This window comes from Lepidothrix coronata, unplaced genomic scaffold (genome assembly GCF_001604755.1).
Source record: "Lepidothrix coronata isolate B3197 unplaced genomic scaffold, Lepidothrix_coronata-1.0 Scaffold105, whole genome shotgun sequence".
Taxonomy (NCBI): Eukaryota; Metazoa; Chordata; class Aves; order Passeriformes; family Pipridae; genus Lepidothrix; species Lepidothrix coronata.
Window position 1 is genome coordinate 1,129,257 of NW_016690285.1, and position 14,249 is coordinate 1,143,505.

The 14,249-nt window shown below is 41.0% G+C and overlaps 1 protein-coding gene across 1 annotated transcript in view; it reads left to right on the forward strand.

The window, feature by feature from the left end:
• KIF5C (kinesin family member 5C) overlaps window positions 1–14,249 on the forward strand; it is a 71,304-nt gene that overhangs the window by 22,917 nt on the left and 34,138 nt on the right. Inside the window, exons 2-7 of the mRNA XM_017823797.1 lie at window positions 371–461; window positions 4,967–5,040; window positions 9,105–9,209; window positions 11,763–11,811; window positions 12,245–12,300; window positions 13,185–13,272. Of these exons, the coding sequence (XP_017679286.1) occupies window positions 371–461; window positions 4,967–5,040; window positions 9,105–9,209; window positions 11,763–11,811; window positions 12,245–12,300; window positions 13,185–13,272 (463 nt within the window). The remainder of the gene's footprint in view (window positions 1–370; window positions 462–4,966; window positions 5,041–9,104; window positions 9,210–11,762; window positions 11,812–12,244; window positions 12,301–13,184; window positions 13,273–14,249) is intronic.

The window sequence follows — 14,249 nt, forward strand, 5'->3', positions numbered from 1 at the left end:
ATTCCCCCAATATTACCGTGGTTATTCCCCCAATATTTACATGGCTTCCCCCTCAATATTTCCGTGGCTGTTCCCCTGTAACTCCCAGGAGGAAATAACCAACTCTTGCTGATATTTCAGCTCATTGTGTCCCACAGCCCTCCCTGCTGACCCAAATGTGAGCACACAGGAAACATATGCCATGTTTTATTTGCCAGCTCTAGAAAAGATGGGTTTGGAGCACACGAGATGTCACATCTGTTTAGGCCACAAAATATTGCACTGAATGGCTCCCTTTGTGAGAAACTCTGCATTTCCTGATGCCTGTTAAATTGGGATTATAAGCTGTGTTAAATGTGCTTTATCTTATGAGTTCCTCTTCTGTTTGCAGCAAGGGAAGCCGTATGTCTTTGATAGAGTGTTACCTCCCAACACAACCCAGGAACAAGTTTATAATGCCTGTGCCAAGCAGATTGTTAAAGGTGGGTGTTGTCTTTGCTTATCCCTGCTTGGGGGGAGGGAAAGAGATGTCTGCCTGTCCCCTCGAGCCGTTTAAAGACTGGATAATAAATGTTTCGGTGTCTGGGTGGGAATTTAGTAATTAGTGATCCCAAGCATTTCCTTTTTTCTGGGGCTTGTCTGGGTAAAAAAATAACCACAGAAGAGCTGAAGGAATTGCAGCAGTTGTTCCTTTCTCTCTCCTCGTGTTATTCCACACAAACACTTGCTTTTTGTGCTATAAGGAACAAAAAGTGTTTTCTTCGTGCAGTGTGAGACTGTGGATGAGGATGAGCGTGGAATATCTGTACCTTGGAGTGGGAGGGTGGACTATGGAAGGAGAGCACTGGTTTTTTCTTTGCATGCACAGAGCTTGCATTTAAAATTGAAATGAGAACACAGGTGCCTCTCAGATAACACCCTGTTTGTTTGAAACAAAACCTTCAGGAGCTGTTGAATTTTCATTTGAGAATCAGACTTTTTGGGTGCATTTTTATCACCTGCCATAACCCCCCACCTCCCAAACCACCCTCAGACCTCACACATGGTCCCGAGGCTGGGTGGTCCCTCTCTGGTGGTATTTATAACATCATGGAATATGCTGAGTGGGAAAGGATCCACAAGGATCATCAAGTCCCACTCCTGGCCCTGCACAGACACCCCAACAATCCCCCCTGTCCCTGAGAGTGTTGTCCAAACCCTTCCTGAACTCAGCCTTGGTGCTGTGACCGTGTTGCAGCATCTCAGAGGTTCTGAATAGTCCCTGGTCTGGTTGTTCCTTGTGTGGTGTCCCTGTGCTCTCCCTGGGTTTGGTCCTTGGGTTTTTGTTCCTAAATCCAAGTGTGTGGACAGTGGGAATGGTGTCAGAGCCGGCCAAGGCTGGGTGGTGAACGCTGGGGAATTCTGGAGATACTGAGGGTGTTCACAGAGGTGCAGGAGCTGCTGGAGCCATGTGGGAGGACCTGCTGGTGTTTTAGGGATGGAGCTGGATCTGCTCAGAGCTCCTGTGTTGGGAGAGCTCCCTGGAATGAGCAGCCCCGCTCCAAACCCTGGGTGCAGTTCTGGAGGAAATCGGTTTTCCCACTCCAACAAGCTGGAGCAAACCAACCTGGTCCCACCCGGGTGATCGGGGGCGAGGTCCAGAAACAAAAATGTTGCTGTTGGAGAGTGGAAACGAGCCCTAAAAATTCAGTTACCTCTTCTCAGAGGGAGCCTGATTACAGCAATTCCACCTTCACATGGGTAAGCCTTTAATAAAAACTGGTGGGGCTGGAGTTGAGGGACCATCAGCTGGGGTTGCTGACACACCACTCAGCTGTTTGGAAGTTTGGGAAGCTGTTCCAGGACTCCAGGGTGTGCTGACAGGAGCAGCACTGGGCTGTTTGAGGGGATTTATATCCCCTGTGGAAGTTGGTTTCCTCTGAAAATGGTGAGAGGAATAAAACCCTCGGTGAGAGGGGTTTGGAAGAACTAAATCAGGGAGTAAATTGTCCTCGTGCCATAAATAGGAAGGAAAATAACTCTCCAAAGTCCTGCTTGGAAAGAGGGCTCAGAGCTACCTTCCACGTAGAAGTTTGGTGGGGAGGGGAAAAAAAGAGAAATGGGGGGAAAAAGAGAGAAGAAGGGAATAAAAAAGTGAGGAGAGTGATGGGGAGGAAGAGAAAGGGAGGATGGGGAGAGGAAGGTGTAAGATGGGGAGTGAGGGAGAGCACAGAGTGATGCGTTTTTTAGTGAAATATATGAAATAAAACACTAAAGAAAATATTAAAGAAATAAAATACTAAATAATTAATAAATAAATAAATACAAAAATACGAAAATACGCACTTAGGATGTGGGGAATCACCACTGGGATCGCATTTTTTTCCTAAAATACACTAAAGAAGATACTAAAGTAAAATAATCAATAAAACACTAAAAATAAAATACCCAATAAAATCCCCAAATAAATAAAATATTAAATACTGTANCCAAATAAATAAAATATTAAATACTGTACAATAAATAAATAATAAAATCCTAAAATAAATAAAATCCCCAAATAAATAAAATATTAAATTCTGTACAATAAATAAATAAATAATAAAATCCTAAAATAAATAAAATCCTCAAATAACACACTGGGGTGTGGGGAATCAACACTGAGGATTGCATTTTTTTCCTAAAATACACTAAATAAAATACTAAATTAAGTAATAAGTGCTATCTAATAGATAAATAATAAAATAGTAAAGTACACACTGTGGTGTGGGGAATCACCACTGGGATTGCATTTTTTCCTAAAATACACTAAATAGGATACTAAAGTAAAATAATGAATAGAATGCTAAAATAAAATACTGAATAAAATCCCTAAATAAATAAAATATTAAATACTGTACAATAGTAAGTAATAAAATCCTAAAATAAATAAAATTCTCAACACACTGGGTTGTGGGGAATCACTACTGAGGATTGCATTTCCTCCTAAAATACACTAAATAAAATGCTAAATAAAGTAATAAATATTATCTAATAGATAAATAACAAAATACTAAAATACACACTGGGGTGTGGGGAATCACCACTGGAGACTGCATTTTTTTAGTGATAAAATGTTATTTATTCCATCCCTCCTCAGGAAAAGGCACATCTGACAGCAGCTGAGTGGCCTTTATGGGGAGGGGAAATCCAGCTGGAAATCGGGGAGGAAGGGGGGGAGTTGGACCAGGAATTGAGAAAACTGAGAAAAACACTTGGACTTAATAATTTTTTTGTGTGTGTTTGTAAAAATCCCAACTGATCTCAGTTCAGTCAATTGTTTAATCTGGTTTTTTCCCCTCACTCTGGAGTTTTGTCCTGTCTGGGGCTGCTTCCCTCTGGATCAGTGGGCAGATGGTCCAGGAAGTCACTGAAAGTGGAAACCCTTCCAACCAAAATAACCTTTTCTGCTACTGAGGCCTCTGACTTATTTAACTGCACATGACGAGTTTTTTACAGAATAAAGTATTTTTTGCTAATTGGGAAGGTAAATTACTTATCTCTGCTTCCTCAGCACACATTGATGCAAGTTCTAAACAATATTCTTGCATAACAGTTGATTAATCAGATTATTTTCCCCCTTGGCTTTGTTTCTGTATGGATTTGATTTGGTACCTTGGATCCACCTGGAGTTAATACCCTTTTTCTTCTTTATTTTCCTCCTTTCTTTCTTTTAATTCAAACTAATTTTTTTTTTAAACTTAACCCAATTTGGCACAAAGCAGAAATAGTAGGAGTGAACTCTTAGGGAGCACTTACACTAGATTTTTTTATCTGTGCAATTATTATTTCTAATTGCTTATTTCAGCTGTCATTTCCTTAAAGCAAAAATAAGCAGTGGCTCTATTTTTATAAGCAGATGACGATGCTAAATTATATTCTGTGTTTAATTAGAATATTTAGTTTTAAATGGCTTCATTCCAATTTCATCCTTAGTCTTGCTGCACAGGAAATGTGAGTCTGTGCAGCAGAAAAAAAAAAAAAATCTCTTTCCCTTTCCTTTCTTTTAATCCATTTCTGTTCTTTGAAATAATTTTTATCTGTTTTTTTTCCTCTGATTTTTTTTTTTTCATACTTGTTCCTTCTTCATTCCTTTTTGTATTTTTCTAATGTATCTTTATTTAATTGTCCTTCCTGTCTGGACCACCTGCTTGGATACATATGGAGATGCAAATTAAGATATTTTCTGTGTGTGTTTATGTAAATATAATATATATGACATATCTAATAATATATAACACAGTCACGTGTATATATTTACTATAAATACACACACACACACAGAGAGATATATTTATTTGCTGGAAGCCTCTATTAGTAGAGATCCAGAGGGTGGGAAACACAAGTATATTTTCCAGCCTTCCCAGATTTCTGAAAGCTCCTGTGGGCATTAAGCACTGCCAAGTTAAAAATGGATATTTTTATATCTAAATGCAATATAAAATGACTATTTCTGCCTTGAAAGAAGTCTATTTTCAATAAAGCAAATTCCTGCTCATCTGACTTTCCTCTTTCTTTGCTCTCCTGCTTTGTAGACTTGGGGAAACTTGTAAATTAATGAGGCCACGACCTGTTGAGGGTGATACAGCAGGGGAAATATAATATGACATTTATAGCAAGAAAGATGCATGAATTGGTTTAATTTTCTCTGTGCTTTAAAATGCAGGCAGTTAAGGTTTTCCTTCCCCATGTTACACAGATGTATTGGATGATATGTAGCGTCCAGAGATATTTTTTCCCTGGAAAAATAAGCAATCAATAATCCTGCAATTCTCTAATTTAGATTTTAGTATGATTTTTTTGTTGTTGTTGTTCTAAAATTAGCTCCATATGCCATATTTTCCCCGTTGTTTACTGCAAAAACACCTTTTCTAATTGAGCTTCAACGCTGTAAAGACATAAGAAAGGCTGATAATTCAGCTTTAAGACGTCAACGAGAGTTTTAATTGGTTTTTTCTTCTTCTTGCAGATGTCCTGGAAGGCTACAATGGCACAATCTTTGCCTATGGACAGACATCATCAGGAAAAACACACACCATGGAGGTACAGTGGGAATATCAAATCAGTTTGGGAGCAGCAGTAGGATTTTATGTACCAATTACCTGACCAAGGCAGTTCTTTGGAGCTCTGAGTGACACAGAAAAAGAGATTTGGGAACGTTTGGCCTCTCCTGCCTTTAGTATTTCATTCAACGTGGAGTGTTGTTTTTTTTCCAAGAGATATCTCCGGATATCTAAATAAACTAACAAACTGTGAGTGAAAAAAACCATCCTGCCAGCTCAGGGATGTGTAGATTTTAAAGGACTTCGGTGAGATTGGTTAAGCCACACATGGAAACAGTAATAAGGGTCTGTCTGCAGAGTTCCCTTTGCAAGGCAGGATTATGAAAATTCCTGCCTTGCTTATTGGTTTTCTCATTTGCACTCCCCTTCTGGGAATACCCCTCTGGCATTCTGCAGCGCAGATGGATGAGTTTGGAATTGCTGCTTTGGAGGGGAATATGAAATTAGGTGAAATTACACCAAATTAGCCCAAATTCCAGGGCCTGGAGTCCTGTGCCTGTTCATTTTTCTGCCTCGTGAAGTGTGGAGGGTTTTTTTCCCAGTTTTGCTGAAAAAGGAGGATCATTCAAGCATTTAATCCTTGCATGGGATTGTTCCTTCCCAAACTGGGTTGTCTCGTCCCGGAGCGTTTTCGGTTCAACTGCGAATTTTGCAGGTCGACAGCAAAGTTTGGCCGAGTGAGAGATGAAAAAAATGAGCTTTCCTGGGTTTAACACCACCAGATGGTTTTTTAACCTGAAGGTTAAAGGACAAGGGAAGCCAGAGGGCCCTGGTGAAATGGCTCCATTCCTGGAGGATGCAATAACTGGTCTAATTAAGCCCGTCCTTGGGAGCGTGGGGGAAATCACTGGCTCAGCCCTCACAGATGGCACAGTCCTGAGTAATCCACCAGCTCTGGGTGTAATTAAATCAAAATGTCTGCAGGGCTCGAGCTGGTGCTTCCACATGGCACGGGGAAGATCTCCTAAAGCCAATTTATATTCAGAATTACAAGCTGTGATAAAGAAAATGACTGGAGAAAAAACGGCCGGTTCGCTGCTCTAATAAAGAGAAAGCTGTCATTTTAGAGTGGAATCAAGTCTACATTCAGCTTTAATCCCCCCTCTTAGCCTAACATCCTCTTGTGAAGTTGCTAAAGTATGTTGTGGAAGGAAAAAAAAATAAGTCTGAAGTTGGAGAAACAGTAAATCCTCTTGGTAAAGCTGTTATGGAGGATTTTCTGTGAAATGTGAAATACTTCCTAGTGTTGGTGTTAAGCTTCAAGAGGATATGGTGGTATAATAGAGCCAGGATGGGCTTTCTGACAGACACAGGTCTAAATAAAAGAGTTGCCACCTGTATAGCAGGATAAACACCTGCTTAAAAAAAAATCACAATTTTTTTTTGCCCATGGGATTAAATTGATGGGCTTTGACCTCATAGGAGAGTTTTCAGTGCTTGGCCCCCACAAACTGTAGTTATGATGTCAACATCCTGAAATGAAACAGCTCTGTCTCCAACGTTGCACTTCTCCTGCTGTGTTTAAATGTGGAAATTAATGTTCTGCTTAAAATCAGAGGCTTTAATGAGCACAGAACTCTCTGTCCAGGGGCTTTGGTGGAGTCTCCTAATGCAGTGTCAGCTTTGCAGCAGCTCCAAACTCCTCCCGAGGTTACAGCTGCATCCATGAGAGTATTTGTGGTTTCTTTCTCTTTTTATCCCAGATTTCCAGGGAATATTGTGCCTTTACCTTGCTCTTCCTTGCCAGGTTGTCCCTTCTAGTGGAAGGTGTCCCTGCCCACAGCAGGGGGTTAGAACTTTAGGGTCCCTTCCAACCCAAACCAGTGGGTGATGATATAAATTGTAGTGGGGCCTCTTTATTTTAATAAAAACCCTCTGAAGTTTGTCTTGACTTAAAAAGGGAGAAGATCTGAGCCCAAGAAGTTGTAGAAGTGGTTGAGTGTCGTGCACACCTCGTGTTTTTACAGCTTCATTTCTCCTGTGAGCTGGAAGAAGCTGTGGAAAGGAAAACATGAAAGCATTTTCATCACGGGGCTTGTTGGGGCTGGGAGGATGTTTAATTAAATGCTTTTACAAGTTGTCGCTTCCCAACAATTATTGGGGGACGTGTTTATGGGCACAGCGATCCCAAAGGTGATTTTGCACCTCTGTGGCACAACTTTGGGTTCAAAGCCTCCTTTTTCTGAGGTAACAACCCAAAGCCACTCTGGGAAAAGGGGCATGGAATGGCTGGAGCATTCCTGGTTCTGGAGCTGCCTCTGTTGCTGTACTTTGTAGTGTATTTTGAATTTTGCTGTACTTTGTGGTGTAGACACAGCTTTGGCTGGATTTGTGTGCCCTGAAGAAATACCAACAAATCTCTCTTTATCCTGGTTTAGGAAAAGCTCCTTTCCCCTCTTTGGGAAAAGCTTTTCAAGGGCTTTTCCAGGGAGAAAGGCTGGATAGTGTGAAAATAGTGCTGCTGTCACCGTGTTTTGGAGCAAAGCACTGTGCTGGCAAACAAAGTGTTGGGGGGTGTTTGCACATAAAGTTTTCCTCTTCATCAAGGGTTTACTTTATTTAACCACCCTCTTTTTCATTCTCATAGTCTGGAATAAAATGGTGTCTCACTTGGGAAGGATTTTTTTAGTTTTTGAGTAGCCTAATATGATACTGGTTATGGTGCTTCTGCTGCAGAAGGTGATATTATTTGTGTAATATAAACCAAATATTCGCAGTTTAGGTACATCTGAGTGCTGCTTTATGGGGAAGGCAGCCAGCAAGTGAACTGATTTATCTCTGTTCCCTCTTTTTTCTGCCTCAAGATGTTTATGTAATTCAGGGGCAGAAAAACCCAGTAAACTGCTTTAAACACAGGCTGTGGGATGGAGGGAGAGGTTTTGTCAGTTCTTTGTGTTAAATTGCCTTCACCCCGGGTTGATGCTTAGAAGTTGACTGTCATTTCACCAGCTTTAGATAAATGAGGCAGTGTCTAAAAAGCCTATATTTGAGTATGCTAATAAAGGCTGGGGAAACTGGGAAAACAGGTCAATGTGACCCACTAGTCATTCACAAACACACATGATATTGAAAACCACGTGCATGTGTGTATAATTTTCTCCCTGTTTTGCTAAAAAAAAAAAAGCTGGTGTTTAATAATTTTGGCAATTTGGAGTTGTACCATTGCCCTATATATTTACAAAAAGTAATAATTCCCCACCACTGTTTGGAGTAAGACCCTTTTTGTACTGTTCTGGGCAGTATTAATTGGCCAAAAATATATTCCAAAGGTGTGTCAGAGGTTCAGGACACCGTGTTCTGATGGAGTCTTTGACTGCTGACTTGTTAATGCATATTTAAACAGTTTCATAAAACATTTAGCAATAACAATACAGTCCAGGCTGTAGTGAGAAAAGGGGTTTATTTCAAATTAATATTTCTGTTCCATTTCCAGTGGTGTTAGCTCTCCTCTACGTGCCTGGCTTAGGGGGAAAAAAAAAAAAAGCAATGCAAGTGCTGTGCAGCCAGGGAAATTGTTGGGATTAGTTAATATTCATTTCTGGAAAGAATAGAGGAAGGTAGTTGTGCAAATTAAAATGGAAAGCAGGAGTGTTTGTGAGGCACAGATCTCTGGCTATAGGCCCAAGCGAGCTCAAATCAGAATATATTATTGTAATCCTCAAATCCTCACAACCCAGATTTTCCTTCTGCTCTGTAGCATAGTGGGGGAAGAGAAACAGGATTGTTTAATGCTCCTTTTGTTGCTGTCAGGTTCCCAAATACCTGGTTTTAACCGGGCTGTAATTTGTGTGTTTGTTTGTGTTTGTTCCTCTCCTTGGTCGGAGAGTGATGGTGCAAAGAGTGGCAGGAGCTGCCAGAACAAATTGGTGCTCTGTGGAGTGAGGAATTCCAACTTTTCTGTGCACTGACATCGAGTAAATCCCTCCCCAGAGCAACACACATCCGTAGGGACCCTCTGGAAGAGGGCAGGCTTGGACAAAGCTCTCTCCCCTCTCGGCCCCGAGGGAGGATTTCCGAATTAACGGGTCGGTTTTGCGTCCGCAGGGAAAACTGCACGACCCTCAGCTCATGGGAATCATTCCAAGAATTGCACACGACATCTTTGATCACATCTACTCCATGGATGAGAACCTGGAGTTCCACATAAAGGTAAATGTGGAGCGACACGTTACGTAACGGGATGGGTGGAAGCCGGGCCGGGCGGGAAATCTGCCCTCGCGCCGCGGATCTTTTCCTCCCTCCCTCAAAAATCACCACGTTACTGAGGATATTTCCTAGAAATAACCTAACCCAGCTGCTGGTTGTTGATGGACTTTTTTTCCTGAGCGTGTTTCCAGCTCAAGTTTCCTGGGAAAATCAGCCACCGCGGTCAGAAAACACTGATTTCTCTGCGGCTTCTCCAAAGGCTGGAGCTCAGCCCCACTAATAATGACCATAAATACCATCAAGGACATTTGTGGGAATACTGACATGCTGCTGTCTCAAGGATACAAACAGCCCTGCACAGTATTTGGGGTTGAAATGGGGAAGAGGAGGCTTTGGGCAATTCGTGGGAGGATGTTCAGAAGTAATTTTTAGCTCAAAAGCTGATTTATGGGCTCTTTATGGTGGTGCTCTAAGGCTCCGTTTGAACACCCATGTTTTTCCACGTCCCTGTCTTGATCCCAGCCACATGATCTCTCAGATTTATCTGAGTGACCTTTAATTCCCACTGTTCATCCAGTCTCCTGGGGAGCTCTCAGCCATTGGGGGGCATTGCTCCATCTGGCAGAGTCGGGGTCAGGCTGCAGTTCGTTTCCATCAGTAAAATTATCCAGTGGATTGCAGGAAAAATGGGTCCTCTGGGTCATCCCCCCAAAAAAAAACCACAGAAAACACACCTAGATGGTTTCAGTGAAGTTCAGCAGCTGAGCAGAGGTAGATGTGAAGGCACTGTCCCTTCTCCTTCCATGGGGGATGCTCCCTGGGAATGGAGCTCCCTGAGAATGGAGCTCCCTGAGAATGGAGCTCTCTGTCCTTCCCGTGCCTAGAAGTTAAGAGATAAGTGACTTTTTAGTTCTGGTTGCACTAAAGCACTTGAAGCACTTCTGGGGCAATATATATATATATATTTATTTTAATAATCTGGTGCCTCTGAACCAGCTCTTCTGCAATGACTCAATATTGAGAACCTTCTTAGCAGGGCCTGTTTGTGGGGTGCTCATGAAGTACAAACAGTGGTTTAAAGTACAAATAAACCATTAAGCACTTCAATAGACCTTAAATTGTAAAACACTGAGCTCCTTGAGAAGGGACACCTCTGAATTTTCACACAAATGGCTTCCACAGGAATGATTTCCACTGGTTTCTTTCCATCGCCTGCAAAAGCTTTTCCCACACGATCCCAACAGATGGAGACCCCAAGACGTAGTAAATTCCTACCCCAGCAGAAGACATCACTTTATAAATCATGTTCTGCCAGCACAGGATTGTTTCAATGGCTTCCCATCATAGTTGACATCCATGAATATCTTAACAGAAAAGCTGCCTAAATAGCAGGGAGTGAGTGAGTGATTGTGCAGGGAGCTGTCAGGGAGAGAAATGCCTGTTCTGTCATCAGGAGCCAGGATTTAACCAAACTGTCACACTCCTTTAATAACTGAGCCAACATTGAAAATTAATATCATTTTTTTTCTCCCCCTCTTTAATACAGATCCATTTAGAACAGGGAGGGGAACATGTGTTGGTCCTTAGCAGTGTGTTAATAGGATGATAAGAAGCATGTGGGTTAAGTCTGGCTTAACTGGAATGAGCTGGGCCAGAGCTTGGCTTTTAGTGGGGCACAGGGGAAGTAAAGGCACAAAAGCAACACATATCTGTATTTAATGGCAGTTGTCACTTAGGGAGACCGACTTATCCCTATAAAAACTCCAGATAATTTATTTTTCAGGTGAGAGAAAATGAGACTTTACTAAATAGCAAGTTTACTGATCCCTAGAATGTAACCATCTAGTTTTCTAGTTAAATAATCCCTGGATGAAGCTTATTTAGGGAATGGTTAGGCCCCACTCCCTTAACACATTTTGTTTGCTTCTGCAAGTCAAATGCCCTTTTATTAAAAGACTCATTTATTCATTTTCCTTCTTAATTTTTTTTTCCTTAGGGCAGTTGTGTCTGTTAGAGAAAAGCTGATTTTCAGTTTCTTCTTGATTCATGACAGAGTCATGGGCTTAATTTAAAACTTTAATATTGCTCAAGCCTTCCTTTAAAAGTTTAATTTAATATATATATATTGTTTAGGCTTATGTAAGTCTTATGTTAAAGGTGCTTTCTGCTTTTGTGGGGGTCAATATCAATATACCTTTTACAGATCTCAAATCTGACCCTTCTCATGATGCACCTGCACTGATATGAAAGTATGAAAATATGAATTGATTGACTCTGCTCAATATTTTTTGTCAATTTTTCCTGTGTTAAAAAAAAAATGATTTTCCTGAAGGTTGTTTTTTTTTGTATAATTTTCTGATGAATCATTGATAAATGGAGAAGGATCAATGACTTGTAAATCATTCAAGATACAAGTTATGTTCCCAAGAAAGATGTAATTCAAACTGTGTGGGAGCTGGGGTTTATTTTAGTTTGGTGCTTTGACAGAGATGGAAACACAGGCACAGAGATTTTTAAATCACCAATGTTTAAATCTGTTTATGATTATTTAATTAGGTTTCCTACTTTGAGATATATTTGGACAAAATAAGGGACCTACTGGATGGTAAGTTCTGTGTTTCTGACGTGGCTGAGTGACTTGACTGGTGCTTAAGGGGAAACAGTTACTTTATTTGGGAGGGAATTAAATTTAAACTGTGTGACTGGCTTTGAGAAGGAGAATTTTGCAGTTTAAATCATCTGATCTGTCTCTCGTGCACCTGCCTCTGCAGTGCTACAGAGCTTGGCTATGAATCAGTGAGCACAGAGGGTTTTACAGACCTCAAGGCAGGTCTGAGCCTCTCTGGCAGTTGATATTCTTAAAGTAAAACTGTATTTAAAAAATGGGGAGAGTGTTTTAGAGCACGTTCAGTTCAGATTACTCCTTGCTTTGCTTCTGTTAAGAGGGTTTTACACATTTAATACATTCAAAATGTGCCTGCCAGGACTACAGTTAACACATGTGGAATGTTCCTGATTACCTCAATCTTCTTTTCTAGTGTCAAAGACAAACCTTGCTGTACATGAAGATAAAAACAGAGTCCCATATGTTAAGGTAAAAGGATAATTTAATCCTCAGTTTTTCCTTCTTTCTCACACGTGCATCTATTTGCACATTTCCATTTCCATCCCCCTGAAATGATTCAGCTCGTATTTGAAGCCTCAGATGTTCAGGTTGTATTGGCTCCTGGATTGAAACAGTTTCCTGAAATATTAATGGCCTTGAATCATGTTTGTTTTATTTGCCTGACTTTGAACATTTCCATTTTGTTGGTATGGTGTTAAATTTTAAGTATTCCTATTCCCCTTTCATGTCAGATATGAAGGAGAACAACCTGAAGAATTTTGTTCTTTAATATTTCGTTGCACGGGTGCTTTAATCTTGTAGTACTTTAGGACAGATTTGTTGGGTTAGGACAGTTTTGTGGATTTCTGGGCCCTCACTTAAACGTGATGTGTTTGTTATGGACATATGTGAGCCTTAATAATACACATAGAATATTTTTCTGTTTATTCTCAGCCTGAGGGGCAAAAAAAACAAGATAAAATAATGTATTGAGTAATGTTGCATTGAGACAGAGAACAAGGACTTTGCATCTTGTCTTGTAGTTTGAGAGAGAACAATTAATTTGGGTATGCAAATCCAACCCAAATTATTAACAGGAATATGTGTCATATGTCTTCTACATAGAGAAAATTTCCTGCTGCATGTCTGGGTTTGGCTGAGTCTTTAATCTTGTGAAGAGCAGTTTCCTCCCAGGTTTTACCCCGTGGACTCCTGAAAGTCACCCAAAGGCAGGTTTTGGTCCATTGCCTCGCTAACGAGCCTGGTGGATGGGGATGGTTCTCCTAATTATTTCGTTCATTAGTGCTAAATACTCCTCCTGACAGCTTTTGGAGCACTAGGAATGTCTCTGATTCCCACTTGCCTCTTCCTAGGGTTGTACAGAAAGATTTGTGTCTAGTCCTGAAGAAGTTCTGGATGTCATCGACGAAGGGAAGGCCAACCGGCACGTGGCCGTGACAAGTGAGTGTTCCCTGGCTCCAGGGTTTGGGTGGTTGTACCTCCTAATGAAGTATTGATCCTTCACAAAGCACTCTGAGTTGCTTACACCAACAAATTATAACCCTTTAAAATTAATAGTCTGTGCTTTTGTGCCCTTTCGCCGCGCGCGGAAACGTCGATCGGCTCTCGGCTCCGAGCCCCCAGATTTAAGACGTGGCGCTGTGTTGTTCCATGAGCCATCCCAACGTGGGTTGTTGCACAGAATAAAGGTGTTTGGGAATGGTGAATAACTAAAATGGTGAATAACTGAAATAACTTGCATTTCTCTTTGTGCTGCAAGGCCAGAACTGGGAGCGATTCAGTGGTCAAAGTGCAGCCGAGGAGCGCAGAGCAATTATCAGCCTCTGCCTGTTCCTCTCTTGCAGTGACCTGGATGGAGTCCCAGTGATGGCAAAGCAAACAAATCTTCCTGAATTAAACCCCATAATAATCCCTTTGGCCCGTGCCAAACCTGTTGACTTGCTGGCATTGCAGGGATGAAAGGGCCTGTTCCCCAGTTTATACTGGGAGATGTCTTTGATCCGACAGTGAACTTGGCAGAGCCTCAGTTCATAAATCCAGCCTTGGTGGTGGGGTGGTATTTTGGGTATATTTTTTGGGTTTTGTGTTGTTTTTCTTTTAATTTAATTTAATTTGATTTATTTTGATGGGTAACTCCTTTCTCTTCCATGTCTCTACCTTCTTTCTTTGAGAGATGCTATATTACTTCATCTCTCCTGTGCTTTTCCCATCATACTGATAGAAATTCCTTCTCCTTCTTCTGAGTAGCATTTCCTCCCATTATTTCTGCTATTTTCTTCAACAAAAAAATACCCAAATACTTCTTTTTTTCTTTTTTTTTCCTGGGATATTACCTATTGCTTTTGGTGCACTTGGAAAAGTTCTGACAAAGGTTGACAGACAATGAATTTTACCTGGAGAAAATTGGGAAATGTTAT